This window comes from Labrus mixtus, chromosome 1 (assembly GCF_963584025.1).
Source record: "Labrus mixtus chromosome 1, fLabMix1.1, whole genome shotgun sequence".
In the NCBI taxonomy this organism is placed as follows: domain Eukaryota; kingdom Metazoa; phylum Chordata; class Actinopteri; order Labriformes; family Labridae; genus Labrus; species Labrus mixtus.
The window spans coordinates 11,816,476-11,840,111 of record NC_083612.1 but is presented as its reverse complement, the minus strand read 5'-3'; the positions used below and the strand labels follow the sequence as shown (position 1 = coordinate 11,840,111).

At 38.7% G+C, this 23,636-nt stretch overlaps 1 protein-coding gene across 1 annotated transcript; it reads left to right on the top strand.

Moving 5' to 3' along the window:
• Nucleotides 1-1,688: 1,688 nt before the first annotated feature.
• On the top strand, nt 1,689-20,001 carry muc15 (mucin 15, cell surface associated). Its single transcript, XM_061064311.1, has 4 exons — nt 1,689-1,848; nt 9,459-10,350; nt 15,027-15,194; nt 18,561-20,001. Exons 2-4 carry the CDS (start codon nt 9,480-9,482, stop codon nt 18,674-18,676), a joined length of 1,155 nt encoding a protein of 384 aa, XP_060920294.1. The 5' UTR covers nt 1,689-1,848; nt 9,459-9,479; the 3' UTR covers nt 18,677-20,001.
• Nucleotides 20,002-23,636: the final 3,635 nt, after the last annotated feature.

Sequence of the window (23,636 nt, the reverse complement as noted above, 5' to 3'; positions counted from 1 at the left end):
AACGCTGGTTTATGGCAGCATATCAACAAATCATCTGCAGACCGTGGTACCATTACTGCAACACTTTGAATAAAGGTCGTTTGGATATGACGTCAGAGCACATGTGCACACTGCACAGGACTGTCTGGATGCATGTTTTTATTTAAGTAAAACAAAGTCTGAGCTAAAGATAACACTGGACTGAAGTCATGTTATCTTGAGATAAGCACTTTTCTTTTCTTTTTTTGTGGGGGGTTGAACTGGTTTACTGTGAGACGAAACAATGTGGACTGTGATGCTACACAGAACAACACAGGCACACATGACTCCATACAAACCAACTTAAAGAGCAGGTACCTCATCTAAAGTTTTTGTGCTAATTCCGGCACATTTACATACAGTAGATAAAATATGCTGATATGTTGTGTCCTCACAGTGCACTGCTTATTCAATAAAAAGCTGATTTATCAATCAATCAATCACATTAAAAACAGCAACAGCTGACCAAAGTGCTGTACATGAAACAAGAGAGCAATACATATATGGAAGTAGAAAGAAAACTCCAGCTTATTTAAAGGGGTCAGGGTTAATGGTAACATTTTAGAGGGAGAGTTAGGAGGAGTGTCATGGGAAGTCCTGGTCACAGCTTTGATTTGAGAAAAGCCCCAAAACTGATACTCTTTGACCTCATTCATGACTGAAATAGGTACAAACATTGTATGGAAACCATCAAAAATAAAATCTAAAAATCCTAATAGAAAAATAAAAAGTTGCTGCCCATATCTTGGGTCTTTCTGTTCTCTCTCTATAGCTGCATCATAACCTCACCTCTTTTATTTCGTTGAGGTTTCTGTTCTTAAATTGCCGTCCTTTGAATCCTACATTTGCTTTGGTCACCGTGTCAGATTTTAATGGTGTTTGTATGTTTTGTAGCCCAGCTGTGAATTGTCAAAATGAATGAAGTCTGGATTCTAGTTGTCCTGTTATTGTGCCTGCTGACTCACAGTGAACACTGTCATGACTTACTGATAAACTTTTCACTCAGGTATTTGTAGAAACTTGAAAATGAACACAACAACGTGAAGCTCTTGTTCTTTTAAGATTAATTAACAAAACAAGTACAGCCACTTGTCATTCATGACTCACCAACACTCAAGTGCCACTCAGTTCACCCTCACAACGCGCACACACTCAAATGAACTGAGGCGCTGCGTGACTCGGTTAACTGAGGAATTATCCTGGATCATTTGACGCAGTAACCTGCCAGTTCACAAAGTCACACGTCACTCTGTAGCCTGATATAGACCAGAGACAAAGGCGTGGATGAAACCCGAGCTTGCCTGTCTCCTTTATGTTGCCATGACGACAGCAGCCGTTACCAATGCCTCTTTGAGAGGAAGAAAAAAAACCCCTCAGAGGACCTGAAGAGGCCCCGCCCTCTTTGGGAATTTACCAATCTTACCTGGCAACCAAAAGTCAATACATTCAGCCTATTACGATGGGAAAATGAAATGAGCTGCTAACAAATTAACACCTCGATCAAATCCCTAAACCCTCTTCTTCTTCTCTTGTTTTTTTTTTATCATTTCCATCCCTGTCCTGTGAGGCCTTTTCTTAGTGTGCAACTGGATGCGGTTCAGGGCGTGTTGCCTTCGCTGGCAGGTGTAGGAAGCAGGTTGAGCAGGTTATTCCCTGAATGCCACTCGGCCGGGCCCTCCTCCCTCATTCTCTGTCTCTCTCTCTCTCTGTCTCTCTCTCTCTCTCTCTCTCCGCAGGCTGATTGCTGATTCACTCTCAAACGCTGGCAGCTCAGGGAAGAGATTTTGTTGCCTGTGCACCTGTTCTCATCTGATATAGCCTAAGAATAAGGTAAGGATTTACTGAGGAGGGATTTTATTCTTTGTCTTATTTTTTTTTCTCAGGAAATGTGTGCGGCTGTAAAATGGATGGAAGGGTTTTAGTCTAAATATGTGTAACAAGATTTGAGTCACTGTTTTTATTTGAGAAATCCCAAATAACCTCATTTAATTTCATAAAAAATCTTTCTCTAAAGACCTCCTATGAAGTAATTTCCAAACCTAGAAACAGCGAAACATTTCCCTTTAAATGTTGTAAATGCTTCAAATTTGGCTTTAACCTTTCATTTTGACTCCTAATTCATGTCTTAAAAGATTCAAAATAGAGTGTTGGAAGCAGAAATGCTTTTTATTCTCAAGTGTGAATGTGTAAAGAGTTTGGTTTTTGGTGCCAAAACATCCCAACAATGAGTGGCATACATACTGTAAGACCTTACGTAACACAACCAGGGGTCGCTTTGTAAGCTTCAACAGATAAAGACATGAGGGCCCTTGAGTCCACCGACTGATAAACTGTGAAGTTAAATGTTGGAAGTAGTATTTAGATTATTAGCTAACATAAGTAAATCATCAATTAGGAATAAAAAGTCTGGAGTCAAAATATATTTAAGGAAATAAACGAAAACATTAAAGGTGCACTATGGAGTTTTTGTAGAGAAATGTGATTTAGGAATTTACAGATTATGTGGTAAATGTTCATACACAAACTGTCCTCAGAGGAAAATTTGGTCCCTGTAACACTATTGTGAGAAGTTATGGTAGGGGGGGCTGCAACACTGAAACTGTAACTCTCCTGATAGTTTTTTAGTGTTCCAGGGACCCATTTTTCCTTTGAATAAAGTTTGTGTATTTAGTATATAGTATTCAGAAAATATAGCATAGAATTGTTTCACTTCTCCAAATTTCAAATGTCACTCCCAAATCTACATAGTGCACCTTTAAAGAGTGTAGAGTTTGAGTTGCAAAAGTGCTCAGTCAATCATTTAGATAATAATGATAATGAAAATAAGATAAAAAACTTGGGCGGTGAGTAGCAGAGAGAATCCCTCCCATGATTCCCCGCCAGCCTCAACATCATATTTTGTTATTGTTTTGATTGAGAGCCCCCTGGTGGTGGATTTTACATATTGTGCGTTTAAATATATTTGGTACTTTGCGTCATTATAAATAGCATCCGTAACTGAGGGAAAACAATAAACAAATTAAATTAAAAAGGTGCCAAAGGAGATCCAACAAGTCTTCTGTCCACTACATCAAACTGGCCAATAGATTGTCCCACGATTATGTCGTCCTCGTTTAAAATAAGATAATACTTGAGTAGAGCTGTTTACAAGCTTTGTTTATCAAACACTTTATATATGTTTAAATGCGGCGGATCATAGCGGTGAGTAATGATTCCACATTACAGCCATAGATTTGCTCATGCATTGAACAAACTGGAGATTCTTGATCTCTCGACATTTTAGCACTGGAGAGGAAGTAGGTCATATTTTACATTCCAAGCCCATCCCTTACTCCCTTCAGGTATAATAATACATATTTTATATGAATAACTTTTTTTTACTTTGACATGAGAAGATTTGATCTGAGTAAAACTGAAGCAGCCAAGTAGCTTTTACTTCTTAAGTGCAATCATCTTGAACTCTTTCTGCCCCTGTAAATAACATAATTGACATGATATTGAAAAGTAAAAATAACACAGCTGAACTTGAACAAATTAAGTAGTTTACAGTGTAAACTGTCAGGCTGTTGGCGTCTGTGTGTGGGCTGCAGGAGTTTACAGTGTTTACAGGATGTGTGTTTGTATTTGATCGGGACTGGACCTTTGTAAAGTCACGGCTGACAGAGCCGTTGAGGTGAGAGCTGCTACAGACTCTGACAGACCAGCAGAGTGGGAACGGTTTTCAACAGGCCGCTGTCAACAGGAGTGCACAGGGTCAGAAGTGATCTCTGCCTGCTTCTTAGACCGGCTGTGGTCTGCAGGGCAGAGGTGGGACGCTTCAGGCCAAACACTCTCTCACCTGTTGTCATGTTATGAGAACAGCTGGAGAGTTGGTTTACTCAGCTATGCTCAATGTGATGAGTGATGAGAGGATATTTTCTGAAACAGACAAAAAGTGACGTGTTGAGTTTCCACAAAACAGGATTTATTAGTATGAAAAAATGCAAAAGCCAACACATCATATCAGGTAATGATGACGTTTTTAGTCTCTGGCAGATATAAGTAGATACATGTCACCTGAGACATTTCTGAGACAAGTTCAATTTGATCTTGTCTCTGCGGGATCTGACATCTTTCACTGTTTGTTATGCACACAGTGAAAATCAGAAATCAAAACAAAACCATTCCTGATGAACTAGTTTTAAAAATATCTGATTGTCAGCTGTGTGCCACGTCATTCCTCTTGAATTCTCCTCAGGGTGTAGGTTAGGATACACACCTAGACATGCTCTGCCTGTTAAGAAATGTGAGTTAATGCGGGGATAAAGAGGTGGATGAAACGTAACAAAGGTCATTGCAGTTAACGAGCGTTCTCATACCAAAACAACAGTATATGCTGATTGTGAATGATTCCCATAATGATAGTACATGACCGGTAAAGGCCAAATCTCCAAGCTCACAATCCAACAGACTTCAAGGAACATTCCTGGTTAATGTATGAGTGTCGGGTTTTCTCACAGTCAAACCATAAAGTCACTGAGGGCTCTGATGCAGACTTAACAACGCCAAATTATGCACGTTCTGTGAGTCAGCATTTCCAACTTTCCTGTGGGACCTAACCCCAAATTGATCGCATACCTGGTGAGGTAAAGAACTTGATTGTCCAGCCCCCACTGATTGTAAAATAAATGTTTCTGTATGGATGTAGTATTCGATAAAGTTTGAAAAAAATAAATCATGGATGGGATGTGAAAAACGCAAATAGATTAATCTGTAAAAGAATACATAGGTAATCTCTATTGTGACTATTTATATTGTGTTTGCTGAGTTTATTTAGAATTAAATATTCACCAAATTCCTGACATTTGAAAGTTTAGTAAAACATATAAATGCTGAAATGTAAGACACACTGGATTCTGGAGGTGGACTTTAATAATAATACTATTAATTGGTTTGTGATGTCATGATATGTGTCCCATTCCTCTTTAAATTCCATCTGAGATCACATAATGCACGCCTGACATAAACCCATCAGCTTTAGTGCTTTGGCTCTATGGAGGAGACACATGGTTAACGTGAATCGGCAGAAATTTTGGTTAGGTTTAGATACAAAGCTATTTAGTTACGAGGGTAAATCACTTTCAAAATGACTTGAAGTTCAGCTACACACAAGACACATACACTGGTCTCCTGTAAGCAGTTCTGTTGTTTGTTTGACTCATCCATCTACCTCGGCCTCTCCCCTACACAGACTTCTGGGGCTTTATATACTTCCATTATTTAATTACTTTATGTCTTTCTGTTGGTATCACTGTGACCACTAAAAGTCACAGACAAAATGTAGATATACATATTATGTATAAACTGCTTGCATGGACTACAGTTCGTTTATACAGAAAATAAATCTATAAAGTAATTCAGCTTCTTCCCTTCATAAACCCGCTCCAACAAGTAAAATGACTGTTGTGGAACTGGTAACAACTGCAATCCTTAAACACATGAAACATGTAGTTAACGCAAACAGTGCTTAAAGTCAAAGTATTGACCAAGAGTTATTACTATGATGTAATTATTTTTCAGTTTGGTCAGTAGTAATGGTTTTCATACTGAAGCAGTTTACGATCTCGTGTAGTCAATGGCAGCATAGGAGAGATTTGAACTGCAGCAGAATTGTACAGTGACGCCGTTGTTGCCGTTGTAAACATGACGCAGCATCCTTGTTATCAGATGAAACCTAAATTGAGCAGAAAGAGACATCAAACGTATTAAAACTGTACATTTTAGTATCAGGTCTCCACTGAGTGTAAACTTGAGATTCTGCTCACCATGATAGTTCTGGCTGGGGAATATTAAGCACTGGTTGGATGTTTCTAACCGAAAACAACTCTATTTTGTCTGCTGACAGCTTGGCAGAGGAGTCGAAACACTAACCTTTAGCTTGAGAGTGCTTTGGATGCTAAAAGGCAATTTTCGTCCGAGTTCACAGCTGTGGACTTCAATCTTTAGGTGCGAAAGAAATGGTCAGTTTAATCCTGAAAGTTATTTTCACTCCTGCAGTGTAATGCACTCTAAATCATTTACCGCCTCCCCCCTATTGCGAGTCATTTCTTTAATAATGTGCTCTAAGTGTGGTCTAATCAGCAGACTTACATGAGTCCTCTGAGTGATCGTGCGTTCACACAGCAGGCTGCTGCATCAACAGCCCACAGGTTTGCCATTTATTTCACACAGAGCAGAAAAACACAGAAACACGGCTGATGTGTGGATGATAAATAAGCCTGGTGAGAAACTGAGCACAGATGAACACACACTGGCTTATACTTTGTACTTGACAATCAACACGGCTGTATGTTTTCACACGCACTACAGAACAGCAGTTTCACATTTTGGAGGTGCTAAATTGGTATGAAGTTGCTTACACCTTTTTTAGGAATCCTAATGTGTTTTTAAAAGACTATGGAATGTATTCCTTCTGATCGGAGAAAGACGCAAATTATCCCTGGTTCGACGAGTTCTACAGAAATGTACTTCTTTTTAATTCATTCGCAGTAGTTGCATCCTTATTGACTCGTTTAAAAAGCATTAATATGTTATGACAGAAATGTGAAAACTCCAGATTTGCATATCCAAAAACTGAGGCGCTGCAGGCCACAACATCGCTCTCTGTAGACGGGTCCTTTTGCACCGCTCGTCTCAAGAATGAGCTGAGAACAAAGAAACCGATCAACAAAGTGAGTCGCAGAGAGAGGGCCCTGCAGGGAATACAACTAGAGCTGCAGTCATCTGAGTTGTTGGAGTGAAGCCGAGGGGAGAACACATAGCTAAGAGGGCACCTGTGTGAATTCACGCTGCCAAGAAGGGCACAGATCCCATCGGAGATTCTGCTGAACTGCAGCAACTCGCTGTGTGACGGTGCAAGCATGAGTGCGTTCATGTCCCACGTTCAACACGACATCATCTAAACAGTTACCTAACATAAGGTGGGAAAGGATGAGCTGTTCAAGAGTTTCCATCTTGACTTGTGTCAGTGCAGATGACCTGCGCAGGTGATTTTTCTGCGCCTGGAAAATGGGAACAAACAGGGATGTCGTGTTGCACACTGAGTCTTTGCGTGTGGTCAGGCAGAGTTTGAAGGCAGTGACAAACACAAGCATAACACCTGTGGCTCCTTCCTGATGGTGTTTATCCCTACAGGTCGTAAACAGACTCCACAGGCACTCAGTAGAAGAATGAAACCTAGAAAATACCTTTTTTAGTTTTCATTGGAGGTGTAGATGCACGTGTGTCGAGGCCTGATTCATTTCTGCTTTGACTCATCATAACAAGGGAAGGACTTGTGATTACTTCATTTCATATAATTGTATTTTGAAACTGGTTATTAATGAGTGCAGAGGAAACAAACACTGAATGCATCTATGAATGGTTGGGAGCAGGATAGAATTTATATTCAGAAAATAATCATTTCATTCATTGTTTGATTTCAAAGAAAGAACTTTTTGATTTTATGTTTTTGAGTAGGCTATATAAACACTCTGAAATGATTTTGATACAATGACTGAAACCTTTATTATTAAATCCATATAATAATTATAATAAACATTATAATAAAATGATATCAGTATAACAAGAGGGTTCATATAAATGCCAATTACAAAGACAAAATACATAATCAACAAATTACCTGATTAGATCAGGTAACACAGTTTGGGTTTTCTAAACAAATGCAAAAAAGAAAAGATTTTGTCCCTAGAAAATAATTCATGAATTAGCGTCAATATCAAAAGATACAATATAACATTTAAAGCAGCTCGATTTTGGTGCCCCCTGTGGACAAACTATGTAGTGTAAAATCCAAATTTGGTAATCCTGGAAAGTCTGTACCTGGATCAGCTTGTTTCAATCCAGACTTTCTATGAAAAACAAGACAGGTTTCCAAATCCAGATCATTCTGATGACTGAACCTTTGGGCCATGGTCTCCTTCATGAAATTAAGTTTTCTCAGTCATTGTACAACTGACAATGTTTAACCTAAATATCACATTAAACCATTTTTTGACTTCCTTAAGTACTTTGCAGTTCAAACAACTAGTGATAATTAATTCCCACTCATGATCCACTTACTTTATGAGGCTGATTTTTTAAGGTTTTGTTTTTGGGGCTTTTTAATTCTTTATCTAGAGACAGGACAGTGGATAGATTTAGAATATTGTGGGAGAGAGAGTTGGGAAAGACATGTAGGAAAGGAGCCACAGGTTGGACTGGAGGACCACAGCCTCCGTACATGGGACGCACCAACTAACCACCAGGCCACTGGCGCCCCCTTTGTCAGACAGATTTGAACCAACCTGACCTTTCAACCTTTCACCTTAACTTTAAGGATGATTGACATGACGTCTGAAACATACAATACGAAACATATAATATGACTATTTCATTGTCATTATATTTTCTAAGGTAATATCAGTTCAGTCAGACATCTACGTTTGTATTTGTTTGTAGTATTTATTTCAGCAGCAGAACATATCTTGTGTTTGGAGTCTCTGACCTCATCTCTCCTCGCAGTTATATTTTGTATGCAGAAATATAAGAAGTGATGATATGACATCTAAAACCCCCCACCGTCGGAGCCTCCAGGTGGATGCTGAGGATGAAGAAGAGTGCAGTACTGGTGCAGGTCAGAGCTGGCAATGAAAGAGCCGAGGGAGAGACCTGAAGTCTTACTTCTTAAATAGACAGCCAATCGGAACGAGGCGTTGTCAGGTGAAATCAGTGCAGCTCCAGTTGTCTACCTGAAATAGCTCGCAGACGTCGCCTCGTTATGATCAGTCTTTTACAGTATCATACTTTGTTGTTACCGGTAATGGTGCTATTACTGGCATTGTGGCTATAAATCTGTTGTATTTGTTGTTGCCGTGTTTGCCTCTGTGCATCTCTTTCTTTGTGCATCTCCCTCTATCCCATTTTCCAACCCCAACACAGTTTCAGCAGATGGCTGTTTGAGGTTTCTTCTTGTGAAAGGCTGCTTTTCTTTGCCATTTTACTAAATATTGCCAAAGGCTGTGCTCATGGATGACTAGGTCTTTGTAAAAAAAATATAGAAAAAAGATTAAGGTCTACCATACTTTTTGGTAAGCTTCTCAAGATAACATTTGTTGTAAATTGTTGTTTTACAAATAAAGATTGATTGATTTGAAAGCTCAATAAACTGACTTTTAAGTTTCCTCTGTGATTCATTCGTCAGATCAGACAAACAATCTGCTGGTAATTATGCATCTAAAAGAAAAACAACATTTTCTAAATGAATGGACAATATAGTTCCATTTCTCTCTTTACTGTATTAATTAGTCAACTCCACATCTAAAAGTACTATCACACTGTTTACTTCTGGCACTCTGAAAAGAACAATGGACTCTATTTATTTCACAAAAATAAAATGTTTTGTGCTCTCTCTTGTGTTTCAGAGTGTAACCAAAAGGCTGAGAATGAAACTGTGTTTGAAAATCACAGCAGGTCTCCTTCTGCTCGTCCAAGCTTTCAGCCTGGCATCGCTCCAAAACACAACTGACTCTCCGGGACGGACGATTGATGGAAAGTGGCTGCGTGAATTCGCCAAAAAATTAGCTGCAAGTCAAAACATTGCACTCTCTGAAGAGAAGGGGTTTGATCAGGAGAACGATGGGACTCCTATGGAGTCGAGTAACGATTACAGTGGAATAGCATCTGGCTCCATGGCAGTTTTTAATGAGGAAGAGGAGAACGTGGCCAGCCAAGATGAGGGTGCTAATGAATCTGATGATATGCGTTTTTTCACCACCACCACTATGCCTTTAGATGTAACAACGGAGCAACCTGAGTTTCAAAACACAACAGTTTCCCCAACCACTGCAACTACGGATCAAACAAACTCGAGCGACGTCAACATGATAGACGCCGAAGAAGATTTTTACAACTCAACCATGACTCCTCAAAACTCCACAACTCTTCCAAGTGTGCAAAATGCAACCAGCTTTCCCGATTACTCCAATCAAACTGATTTAAATACGACAACTTTGTCTCCAGAGATCAATACAACGCAAGAATCGACAACCAAACTAGAGGAATATCCATGGTTCAGCAATGTCACAGAGTCAACCAACACAACCAATGTGACAACAACTGTGACAACTACACCAACCACAGTAACGCCAGAGATCACCAATACACCCACTGTCCTCTTAACAACAACACCGTCTGATTCATGGACAACAGCGATAAACCCTGAGACTTCAACGACAACACTCGCTGCTATGAATACATCTGAGAGGGGCAACGACACAGACAAAGCTGGAGCCTCAGTGAGCGACTCAGAAAGAGGTAAAGCTGCACTTTCAGGTGTCACATTAGTGCAGGTCTTTATGTCCTAAGAACTACTCTATGTGTCTCTGTAAGAGCTTGGTATCAATTTATAAAAAGATAGAAAGAAAAAACTAACAATAGTGTGCAAATCAAAGGCCTCCTAGCTGATTGGACAACCCATGGGCTACCCCAAAGTCCTAAACAGTGATTGGCTATTTTCTTTTGTCAGAGGCAGGACTTCTGTTAAAACCAACTATTTGGCTGCTAGTAGTTTTTTTGTCATTTCAACTTGGCACACTTCCTTGGTGTTGGTGCCATTTTACAGGGCAATGTTACATCTTTTAGATATTAAATGTAATTGGCTAATACATTATGATCAGTTCAAATAGAAAGTGTTAATACATGCTTCTCATTTGTGCATGTCCAAACACACCTATGCCACCCCGGCATGGGAAAATACCCATAGTGCAACCCCCGGTCAAAAAAAAAAGTCCCAAAAAATAAAGAGCATTTTGTTATTCACCATTAAGGGTTCCATTCAAATGACACATTTCTATATGGAAGAGCTTCTGCCTCAGACAAACCAAACATACTGTTTATGGTTACACTCCACTGACTTTCACATGCACCAATGTTGAACAGGTATGTGGCGCTGGGCAGAAGTCAATGGAAATATTATCTGACACCATTAAATGGTATTGAGAGGAATTTAAACCAGACATTTTCAACAGAATCATCCCCTTGTGAACTTCATCTAATCCTTTGATCATTAAGAACAGTGATTCTTATTTTATCTCAAGTTTAAGCTTGATAGGCAGTTTAAGCAGATAGAATTTAGGACAATCAAAAGCATATAACAAAATATATTAAATGCAGCATTGTTTTCAGTCAAACGGCCATTTTTCTGTTGTAGTGGATGGTAAAAACATTTGACATTTCTCCAGACATAGGAAATGAAAATGTGCAGTCCAATTTTACTTTAAAAAAATTGGCTTTTCTTAAGCATACGTCAATGGATCTTGTCTAAACAGCAAAACAAACTATTTTCTAAACTATTTTGTTCAAATGGATATGAATGAGACTCTCAACTCTGATATCATAAAAGCCTGTTAATTTTGTCAATATATAATGCAGAGACTTTTAGGTCCAAGCAAAAGGCATCATACCATCATAAAAGGCACAACGTCCTTTACAGATCAACTTTAGAGACCTAGTTTTACTGTAACAAAATCCATGTCGCTTATCAGAATATATCACCGTTTCTTGTTTTTACACGTTGCTTTTTTCCGCCCTTTTGCTGACCCACATTTTCCTGAATCTATTTTCCCACTGGCGGAGGACAAACAGCCCTTCTTTCAAAGGAAAAGGCTGGATTGGGTTTCAGGTGCTATCGATGTGGCTGCTTTGAGCAAAGGGGTCTATTACAACCACCCTCCCTGCAGGACAATGAAACCCTGTTTTAGTGGATAAAAAACCTGAAAGAGCTGGTCAGGGACTGAGGTCAAAGATACTTACTCTGCCTCTGTGCGGGGCGTGAGACTACCATTTGGTGTTGATCATGAGATTTAGGAGATAGTTCTAAAAAAGGGTTCCTGTAATGCTCATACTAGTGCAAATCTATCAGTCTGTCTATTCATCTTTACATTTATCCATTCAGAAAGATACATTTACTGCTGATAAAAGAAAGGATAGAAAACTTTTAGTGGGAAACATGTGGGCGAGCTCACTTCTAACACATTGGCAAAAAGCAAAAAAAGCCCTGTAGAGAGCTGGCGCGAGATTTGGATTAAAATAAAACTCACATCACACGGACAGATGTGACAGCAGGACATAACACTAACAGATGATGACAATAAACAGAGGGAACACGGTTGTGAAACTGCAGGCAACACAGAAAGAAAAACTATGCGCCACAGTTACAATGACAGGCACAGCGTGTTTACAGAAACTACAAGAACACAGGCGGCCGAGTACAGATTTGTCTATAAGTACAAGCCTACAATACAACTTCTTCACTGACTTTTCTCTCCAGCTGCTTGACCTTAGAAAATAGAATTTCTTCATTGTGAAAGTTTCTTCATTTGACAGGGTCCTGTTTCATATTTTGAACAATCAGTGCTCACATTATATTATTCAGAGATTTTCATAATGTGATGTAACATGCTGATGTGTAGCAGCTATAATACGCACCAGTTTTCAAATTCAAACTGAATTTGATACTTGGACAAAATCCTGAATTTGATCAATTAAATTTTTAACTGATGATTCTCAAAAGCATTCATCCACTTTGACTTTACATTTTAACACCTTTTTAGAATAATTTACAAGTACAAATATGGCAAAGTATAAATTACAAACAGTAATCTTGGAACACATCTGCCAACATCTGGCCAAAAAGGAGTTCTGGCCAAGACTCCTTTGCCATGTATTTCAAATGTTTCCAGTTGGACTAGCAACTTGAGACACACAATTTGATTTAGAGTTAAATAAAACGAGGTCTAAGAGCAGATTATTAGCTCCTGCATGGAGATCTCGGTTTGTTAGTGCATGTTTAAAGCTACATCACTATCATGTAAGTGAAATCCAGGACTGTATCAATCAACCAATCAATTTATTTGTATAGCGTCAACTCATAACAAGTGTTATCTCGAGACACTTTACAAAAGAGCAGGTAAAAGACCTTACTCTTTGTCTTTTAACATTACAAAAGAGCAGGTAAAAGACCTTACTCTTTGTCTTTTAACATTACAAAAGAGCAGGTAAAAAGACCTTACTTATTGCTATGTTACAAAGATCCGGCCTATCCATCATGAGCACTGCAGCAAAGCAGCAAAAGTTACAGTGGTAAGAAAAAACTGCCTTATTAAAAGGCAGAAATCTTCGGCCGGATCCCCGGCTCATGACGAAACAGTCTTCACAGGCCTAGACTGCGCCGGGCTTGGAAAGGGATAGGGGGAGAGATGGGATAAGATGCAGGAAGAGGGATAGGGAGCAAGGGGGTGGGGGGAGGCAAACCGTCCATCAACAATCCGGTGGGGAGGGTGTGTGTGTGTGTCAAATCATTTATTCTCTTTCTTTATACATGGTGATTATCAAACTCAATCAAACACTAGTGGGTATACTCAGACTACAGACGTAAACCAGAAACGAAAACATGTTATTTAAGTCTATATATTTATCAAACTGGTTATAACTGGTAATATTTAGTTTAAAAAATTCAACTCGATCAAGTACCACTGAAAAACAGCTTTAAGCGCAAGGGAGTGGGAATATTTATACAAGGCAATGAAAGTTCCCACATCCAGGATTCTCGCAAAAAACAAATATTTTCTACCTCATGTAGTCATGAGATGAAGAGTCAGGAGATCATCAAAACGGGAACGCTTCATCTTCTGGACATCAACTAAATTTTATGACATTCAATCAGATATTTGTTTAGCTTTAACAAATCAAAGCAATTAATTGACTATTGAACCAACAAACTGACCAGTAATGTAAAATGACCACCAGTTCAACCTGGATAATCTTCCATTAAATACCGACTAGACATTTACATTGGGTTAATATCGGTTTATTAATGTTTTTATCACTGAATTCATATCAAATGCACATGACAGACACATGGCAATATTATTTTTAAATGTCATTTTACATACAGTCCCCTTCAGTAAGCTTTGGTAGAGTACATATTGTATTCATTCAGCTAGTTAAATCCATGTTCTCTTTACTAAAATGCTTCCACTGCACGAGAAAAAATAAGACAAACTCACTCATATTTTATTGTATCAACACTCAACTGAATTAAAACAGCAAACATAAAGTGATACTCCGAGAATGAAAAAAGGTCTTTTTGTTCAACCTGCCTCGGGTTATGGGGTAAATTGATCCCCGCAAGTGGGTAAATTGAGCCATTTGTAGATAAACAGAGCTGCTGAATTATTTATGTGTGAGTTCTGACAAAATACAGATGAAGTATTTCTATGTCAAAGGATATTGAAATAAATTGTGTCTCTGTTACTGTCTTCCTTTCTTCCACCTATACTGCAGTTAAACAAACAATAAAAAAAAGAGTTAAGTTCAAACAGTGACATTAACAATCACACTGTGTAAGCTAGAACTTTACATTTTCACTCTGACTAAACTGTTAGGTTAGAAAAGGTCAGTCTTGTATGTAGATGCGTCTCTCATCTTGTCACTTGTTTTTAACTCTATACATGCAGCATCTACATTGTTATTTTCACACCTGTACACAGACTGTAATGAGCGTACATAATGAGCTCTGTGCTTCATTTACACTAAAATAGAACAATTATGTGATGAAACCTGCAAATGCATTAGGTTAAAGGTGATCTGATGTTTCGGAAACGGTAGAAATATTGACTCCTGTTTCACATTTTTCTACATGACAAGCACAGTCTCCTCAAAATATTTAAATATATTCCAGAAATTATCATGATTTGGGGATGTTAATTGCATTAATTACTGCTGCGTCAATTAAACCAATCTGAACAGCTGACTAATTGGGATGTGTGTCGATGCAGAGTGCTGCCAGTGGAAACACGATTTGGAAAAGCTCATTTCAGCTGTAATTACCTGACAATTAACCCTCAAAGACAGCGGCAGATATGAATAATTTTTGCTGTTGACAAATTATTTATCACTCTCTTCCTCAACCTCTTATTTCTCCAATAAAGGTTTGGCATCGGATACAAACACTCAAAAACACTCAACGTGGGGAACTGTACTGGGGATAGTGGCGGTCATGGTCTGCGTGGGACTGGTGGCCTACGTCATCCTGAAACACAAACACCAGAAAGGATTCTCTCACAGGAAACTGGTGGAAGAGTTCCCTTCAGATCCAGGTATGTTAGCTCATGAAGAGCAAATGCTAATCCTCTTTGCTATGTCGGACGCAGACTTTAAACTCTTTAAGTGATACAAAATACAGAATTATGCACTTTTTACTGCCTCACTTGACCTGTGATTTCATAAACAATATTTCCTCAGAGTTACTGAAATTACAGTGCTATGGACTTTTGGAATTTTAAATGTAGGCTGATCTTCTAACATATGCGTTACCATGCCCCAAAGCTTAAGGATAGAACTTTTTTGTAATGGTGAAATGACAGATACAAGTTTTTCTTTGTTTAATATGGAGAGAAAGGGTTCTCGTTTATCCCTCTCGTTGTTTCAAGTCTCTGCACCACAGACTGTATATTGATGTGATCTCAGAGATGTCACACACTTGTTTCTGAGAAGGCCTTGAAGCCAACAATGACAAATGCCATATTGGAAATACTATTTTCCGTGTAATGATCAGTCTAGTAACAGGCGTAAAGTTGAAGTTAAGATGGACCGTCCTGGGAAATAGCTAAAGTGCACCCACTAGTCAGTCAAGTCAGCCATGCCACAAGTTATTCAAATGTATGCACAACTCTTAACCCTAACAGAATGAAAACAGGGGAGGAATTGATCCCCATGCACAGTGTGTATTTGTCAAGAAAATAGCCATTCAGACGAAAATTGTTTTCAGTACCAGGCTGTAAGCATGGGAAATTCTGCTGGCGAATTGCCCTTTTGAATAGATGTTAATGGGGCTTCCCTGGCTCTTGGAGACAAGCTCAAGTGGACACTCGAGGAACTGCAGTTTTTTTGCACTCCACATTGGATTCATTTTTCAACAGCATTCGGCCATCAGGGCATTTAACATTTCTAAAATCTGTTAAGGTCGTCCCCCCAAAGTACATGTCAGTCACACCTCGTTTTGCTATATTTATTTCTCATTTTCAGCTATCATTTCACCACAAATGGGTCAACTGCATAGAAGAACTATCTAAACAAACACAGAAGTGGATGAATTGATTCATTCTCTGCTGGACAGCTTATCAAAAGGTTGAAACCATCCTTCCAGCCAGATTTAAAAACTTGACAGATAAATTCTCTTTGGATTCAAAATAGAAGTTGAATGTACATAAAGGTAAAGTGTAGCGCTATAAACACAGCTAACTTACTTTCATCACATAGTTCCTTACTCTTGAAATATCCAGATTTATATCCCCTCTTAAAAACAAACAACAAATTCATATTTTTTTGTTAGTGAGTTTCAGGAGTACTGTTCAATCATTTTTCTTCCTTATTTTTTTTTTAAATATCGGATTCTTTATGAGCTGGCTATAGCTCGATAATAAAAATGTAGACACTCTGTCTCACTTTCTCTAAAACACAAACACAAGCACATTACTCATTACTCACATTATATGTTTCTGGAACGGTAACCCTACTGTTCAAAAAGATCAAAAGGATCATGTACTCTGACACTTTGTACTTTGTCTCATTCTTGCCTTAGATGAGCAAAAAGTACTTAGATGGCGACAGTGTTTATCTTCTCACGGTTTCCCCACCTTCCCTTATTTTTAACCTTCCTGTAAAAGTGTTTCTGAAATTAGGCTAAGCTGCAGCAGACTGGTATGGCAGCATATTTAAGATGAGTCAGATTTTTTAAAGGTACGGCCTAAGGTTTACTGTATGCAGTACATTCTGAAACACTGGAGGAGCAACAGGATGCAATTCAATGAGTATTGATCCCTGAAAAACATCAAGAAGACGCCCGAAAGCAATCTTCTAAAAAAAAAAAAAAAAAAAAATGGAGGAAAGCTCTGCTGTGGTAAACAGAGCCGCAATTTTACACAATGTACCTTCAACAATGTGGGGAGGTGGATTGCACTGCAACTGCTCCACCCTGTATTTTAACTTCCAGTGTACCATTTCAGTTTCAACATGAGAAGCAAATGCACATTCAAAGCCGAGCTCTTAAATACCATGGAGAAGATTTTTTTTTGCTCAGAAAGAAGAATGAAAAGACTGTTGTCGAACCAAGAGGGTTGTTATCAGAGTTATTATTAATTTGAACGTTAGTGTTCAATTCCTCTGCCTATTCTTCTGATTTATGGCCTGAGTTATCTGTAAAGGTTTTAAGGCTTTGAGAGGCAAAAATAGATCTCTTTTATTCATCATGTGACTGAAGTATGTATACAGTACTGTAGCTAAAACATCAGTTTTATACTTCATTTTCGATTGCTGTGCTGATTGAAGCCATTCTCAAACAAACCTGCTTTACCAGAGGCCAACTACCAAGAAATGTTTTTTTAAAGGCTTTTTTTAAGGGGAGTTTTCCATATCTTTACCAAATGTACCAACAATGTCTTTTAATAATGAGGCACTCATGAGTTCTGATTTTAGAACAAGGGAATTGAAAATAGGATTGACCTGACTATTTATATGTAAAACATTACACATTTTTTCTTGAGTTTTTCCAATCTGCAAAACATAACATACACCAACAGGCAGTGATTTGCAGTTTCACAGTTCGAAAAATGAAATTGGCAAAAACTGCACTGCATTTAAAAAGTCTGAAAAGCGTCCATTTTAGCTAGCCAACAAGGTTAGCTAAATGTTTTAGCTAAATGTTTTAGCTAAATGATTTACCATAAAATCAACAATATTTTGCTTCTGTTCATTAAATTCTAAATCAGCTTGACAAAGAATTAGTTGGGAATCATTCATTGTCCTTCCAGCAATGGAGTCAAAATGTCCTGAGTAGTTTCTGTTTTCCCCCCACAACCCTCTCCATGTGCTGTGTCAGTTGTTATTTGAAGTTAAGTGTAGGTAACTTCCTTAGTGTCCCCTCTTTCTTCAATCTGCCTTGTTTACTCCCAGCTCTGTTAGGTGTAGTGATTTCCCACTTTTCCCAAAAGACTTTCAAACAGCTCCATGTAATGGGCGCGATCCTGACTCTGCTGTACTCGAAGCTGCAGAGGACAACAGAGACCCAACAGGAAAACAGTTGTAAAATGAAGAAAAGATCTGCAGCGATTGATTTTTCTTTGAATTTCGGCAGGCTGACGAGTAAACATTAGCTGTGATTTATAAGAGACAAACTGAGAAACTATACTGTAAAATATGGGACTGTAAATATGTCAATGTGCTGTTGTACTATGTAATTAGTCAAGTATAAGGGTGAAAAGGAACAATACAACCCAAAAACAACAAGATGTAGACCTATAGTTGTTACAGATAAACCTTTCATTTATAACTATTAAAGTAATCAAGTATTTTAGGTTGCACTGTTTCCTCCAATGTCCAGCATTTAGAACAACAATGTTAGGCTACTTTCTGTGCAAAATACAAAATTATAAAAAGGTCTGTTAATTTTTAACTTCTTTTTCTAGTTCTCAGATTGGACAACAGCGAACCCTTGGACTTGAACTTTGGAGGTTCAGCCTATTACAACCCGGCTCTCCAGGGGGACAACATCCAAATGAGCAACTTTCCAGGACGCCGCTAAAAACTGAAAAGACTCCATAAACCAATGATGAACTCCCTGCGAAGAAAGGCTGCCAGTCCTGCTCATTGGTGTTTGATGGACGACCTATAATGTGGAGTTTTGTAAATAAGACTGTCTGAACGTGGCATTTGAGGAGGGAAATTAGCGAGCAGATTGTAAAGGTCTGTTGTCAGCCACCACAAATGCCGCTTATGTTAGATTATGCATTGTGCTGAGTAGATTTATTACAATGAAATAGAGGGATCACTGAAGGCAATCTGTCTGAACTAGACGGCACCAGCCAAAATTAACTGTCAGCCATTTGTGTACGTTGCCAAAGGGAATCAAATTAAGTCTTTTTTTGAACGAAGAATCTGCTCTGCAGTGGACGAAGGAGGCTATAAATGAATACTTGTTACAGCTTTTAGTTTCATTTTTATTATATCTGTGTGAATTATAGCAACACACTGCTGTTGAAGACATGCACACAGAGACATGCACATAAAATCAGATCGGCTGGAGGGAAGAAAAACAGGATGCGACGTGTGCTTAAGGGACATATTTGTGCTCATAATGGATAGGCCGGGTCTTTGTAATATAGCAATAAGTAATGTCTTTTACCTGCTTTTTGTAACATAACAAGTTACAAGTGCTGCTGCTCTCTGTCCTTAAAAAAACTTGCCAGTTGAGGCGTTTGCAACAAAATTCAGAAGCCATGATGAACAGTGACGTTATCCATACCAATAATTACCTGCTGTTATGGCCTAAAGGAGGCAATAAGAAGTTAAAATTGAACCGCACTTTCTGATTATCCACAATTGGTAGTCACAGCCAGAGTCCGAGAATTGAACCATCAAACCAAAGACTTCAGTTTGTGTTTTTGTACACCAGCGAGGGAGGGAGGTGGAGCGAGGCAGGGAGACTGCTTTGTTATTCATTGACGGAGGTTTTGGTATTCAGGACGGGAGTTGTGTTATTTGGTCTTAGCAGCACTCAGTAGCAACAACTATATCATCATAATATCCTGCTTAAATCTTCTGACCTCCAAGTGTCCAAACAGATTTTAGTACCTCGTAGCGACAGTGTGCATCTTGGAGATTTATGTAGCGGTACCTAGTGCATACCTGGAGTAAACTTATGGAATAAACATATATGAAGAATCATTTTCATCTTTTTTTATTGTTATACTTACAGCTGAGTTTGCTTTAACTGATTGACAACCTGCAAGAAAATCAAGGAGGGGATAGGGAGGGATTCATCGCTTATTCTTTATGCATCTTTGTACAAAAAAGTCTAACTAAATTTCATAATCTATTTTCAAAACTTTCTTACTTTTATGTAATATATATATATATAAAAAAAAAAAACACGTTCATAACTGTATGTAAGGGGGGAAATCCATCATTCAGCCTTGCTCATTCCTTTCACTCATCATTACCTGTGAAGCCAGCACTCGATCAATACGCTTCATGATTATGATTGATATGTGCCTCCACTCGGCCTAAACACCCAACAATAACTCTGTGATTTCGGTTTTTTTTTTGGTTCGTCGACAGGAACAGCAAGTCTATACTTCCTTCCACGCTGTAATTTTAGACATCAATCAGAGCGAGAGGCGTTCTGTGTGAGTGAGCGAGGGGAGTTTTTGTGTCGCAGTGTTAAAGAATCGCAGTGATTACTGCAGGAGCAATGCAGGCCAGATGGATAATGGGACACTTCTACATCAGTTAGCACTGTTTGGGAGCTCTAATGTAACTTAATGATGCCTTAATAAACAAACCAAACACCCAAAATGTTGTCTTCTTTTTTGTGATACTCTCTCATGATTTGTCCTAAAAAAGATAGGGCAAATATTCTACCAGAAAATATTTATTGTAAACATTATACACACACTGAAGCATGCAGATAAACTAATATGACTGATTCAGTAAAAAGAGCTACTACTATAAGGATGGGTGTCTTTCATTCATCACAAAAACATGCTCCATGGAGAGATGTGTGAGCCTGTTTCAATTAGGCACAACAATTTAGGATGTGATTGTTTGGCAGGGTGCTAAAATCAATTAACTGACTTTGAGTCCTCTGTAAAGAATGTACATATTTCATTAGAAGGGTATCGGCAGGTTAATTTACACTTCCAGCTCAGACAAAATTAATTCAAATGAAATTAAACGATTGGGATCTAAATCGAGGCTATGTCAAAGTTATTATTGGCAGAATTCAAATTCATTTTCCTCACGTTAAGTCGCCAGAAATGAGTTTAACCTATGAGATTAGTCTGATGTAATAATCCCAAATCACAGTGTCTTTATCAGATGAGGAGCCTGTACAACAATTAGACGGTCAACGGTGCATCATGCTGGAAGCCGGTGGGTTTTAATGAATGTGCAGGCTTTTAGTCAGTGAGGAAGATAAAGGTAAGAGGACAGAAAGACACGTTGTTTTTTTACAAGATCAAAGTTGATTATTAAGTCAAATTCCAGCTGTAAGTTACAATGTGTTCAGACACACAGTGTTTTTCTTCAAAGATCACAGTCTGCTACAAACATCCATCCATCCATCCATCCATTGTCTGTTCCACTTGTCCTGTTCGGGGTCGCAGAGGGGCTAGAGCTGATTTCAGCTGACATTGGGCGAGAAGGGGAGGTACACCCTGGACTGGTTGCCAGTCGATCACAGGGCTGACATACAGAGACAGACAAACTTTCACACATACAGGCCAATTAGGGTACTGATTAACATGAGCATGTTTTTTGACTGTGGGAGGAAGACGGAGTAGCCAGAGGGAACCTACGCATGCACAGGGAGAACATGCAAACTCCACACAGCAAGGCCCTATGGGGACACCTTTTGCTGTGAGGCTTCAAACAGGCATATACAAATAAGTGTTTTAAATCTTCATATAACATCAAAGTTTTTTTAAAGATTTATTTTTGGGCTTTCTGGGCCTTTAATGGAGAGATAAGACAGTAGATAGAGCTGGAAATCAGGGAGCTCGAGAGTAGGGAATGACATGCGGGAAAGGAGCCACAGGCCGGATATGAACCTGGGCTGCCCGCCCTGAGGACTACAGCCTCCATACATGGGGCGCGCTCACTAACCACTGAGCCACCAACACCCCTTATAACACCCAAGTTTAAGTTTTGACATCTAAAATCCTTTGGTTAAACTCAAAGTTACCTTAATTTACAATTCAAGATACAGAAAATGCACAATTAAAATAAATAATTCACAAGAGCAGGCATAAAATCACTTTTTTTTTTTAAGTGAAACAACATCAGAACAGATCTAATAACAGGACTGCTGCAGACTTATTTATTTGCAGGTAGTCTACCAGCTTAAAAGCAATAAGAGGTGTCTCTAGTCGTGAACATGTTGAAGTGACAAATGTCGTCATGAAATAGTTTATGGACAGTTATGAATATTTTCTTTCTGGCTGAGACAACGGAAATAAAAATGGACCTGCAGCTTCTTTTTTTACAGCTCAGTCTCATTGTTGAGGGACTCCTGAGGCACAGAGTTGTGCCACTCTCACATATTGTGTGAGCCTGCAGCTGCTTAGCTCGGCACAAACACTGGAAACATGAGGTGGCCCGGCTCCATTCAAAGGTAACTCAAAGGAAAGCATCTGTACAGCTTCATCATACATAAACCAAAGTGTATAAATGTCAGCTTGCCCTTTCACAGGCTGACGTGTTGGACTATTTCTGGACCAGATCCAGAAATATATCAGGCCAAGTAGATCCGCCCTCAATTGTCAGCCAGCCACACCCGCGGGAAAACAATCACCAAGAGACTTCATGCTTCGAAGCTTTTTACAGAAATATGTCCCACAAGTGTGTTATCCTACTTTGAGAAGTAGAAACGTTTGCACAACAGCTGGGATATCATCAAAGTTTCTACTTGCTGACATAAATAATTGAGGAAATTTCAGTTTGACTTTAATGTCTCTGACGCAGTGTTTTTGCGTAATGATGCTATTTCTTTGAATAAGTGTATTGTCTGACATGAGTTAAAATCATAGGAACAGTCTGTTCTTTTTTTCATTGATGAGCCACATTAAACTTAATGAACAACATGTCATGGGAAAAAAAGCACACCAGTATTATGAATAAAAACTCATAAGCATGTCCTCATAGACCTCAAATCCCCGAGTTTTACTTAATAACTAGGAGGCATGCAGGGAGCTGCAGCATATGGAGGCTGATGTGCAGCTGCTGTTTCAGCCTCTCTTGTGAAACCTGCCAAAGTAATCCACAGAGAACAATTCACAGGAAGGGGGGAACAGCTGGAAACACCTGAACGGATACAGAGTTTGATACTCTCAGGAAATATTCATGTGTCTTTATGTCTTCATTCAGTAAATTTATGACAGGAATTAAACTTTTAATTATTCTTTTTCACGAGGCGCGTGAACAATTGAAATGTCACTTGTAAGCCAAATTCTGGCTTCTATAATCATATTACGCTTCACAATTCCACATTGTTTTAATATTTTCCACAACCTTTTCATATCGGGATAGTGGGAAACAAGCCTTTAGAGTTGCTCTCAGTTTTTTTTACTCCTAGCTTAGCACAAAGGGCTATACAGCTAACCTGGCCCTAAAAAAACCCAAACACAAAGGAAGAGCTCGATAAAGCTTGAAATATATATTTAATCTTTATCTTAACAAACACAAATGTGAAAAGTGTTGTGTTTTCAATAAGTGACGTAACTGTTTATTAGAAAATTACAGGTAGTCATCAATAACAAATGAAAGTGTAATATTCCTTCCTCAAAAATCCCAAGTGATCACTTCGGTTTGTGTACAGATAAAACAAATGGGATACAATCGTGTTGAATGGATCGTGTTTTAGGTGTTAGTCATTTCTGCATGTCAGTTTAGCTGTTTCAACCTGCCTCCTTTATGCTAAGCTAAGCTAAACCCTTACTGTAACTCTACATTGAGCACGAATAAAGTGGTATACACACCGTTTAAAG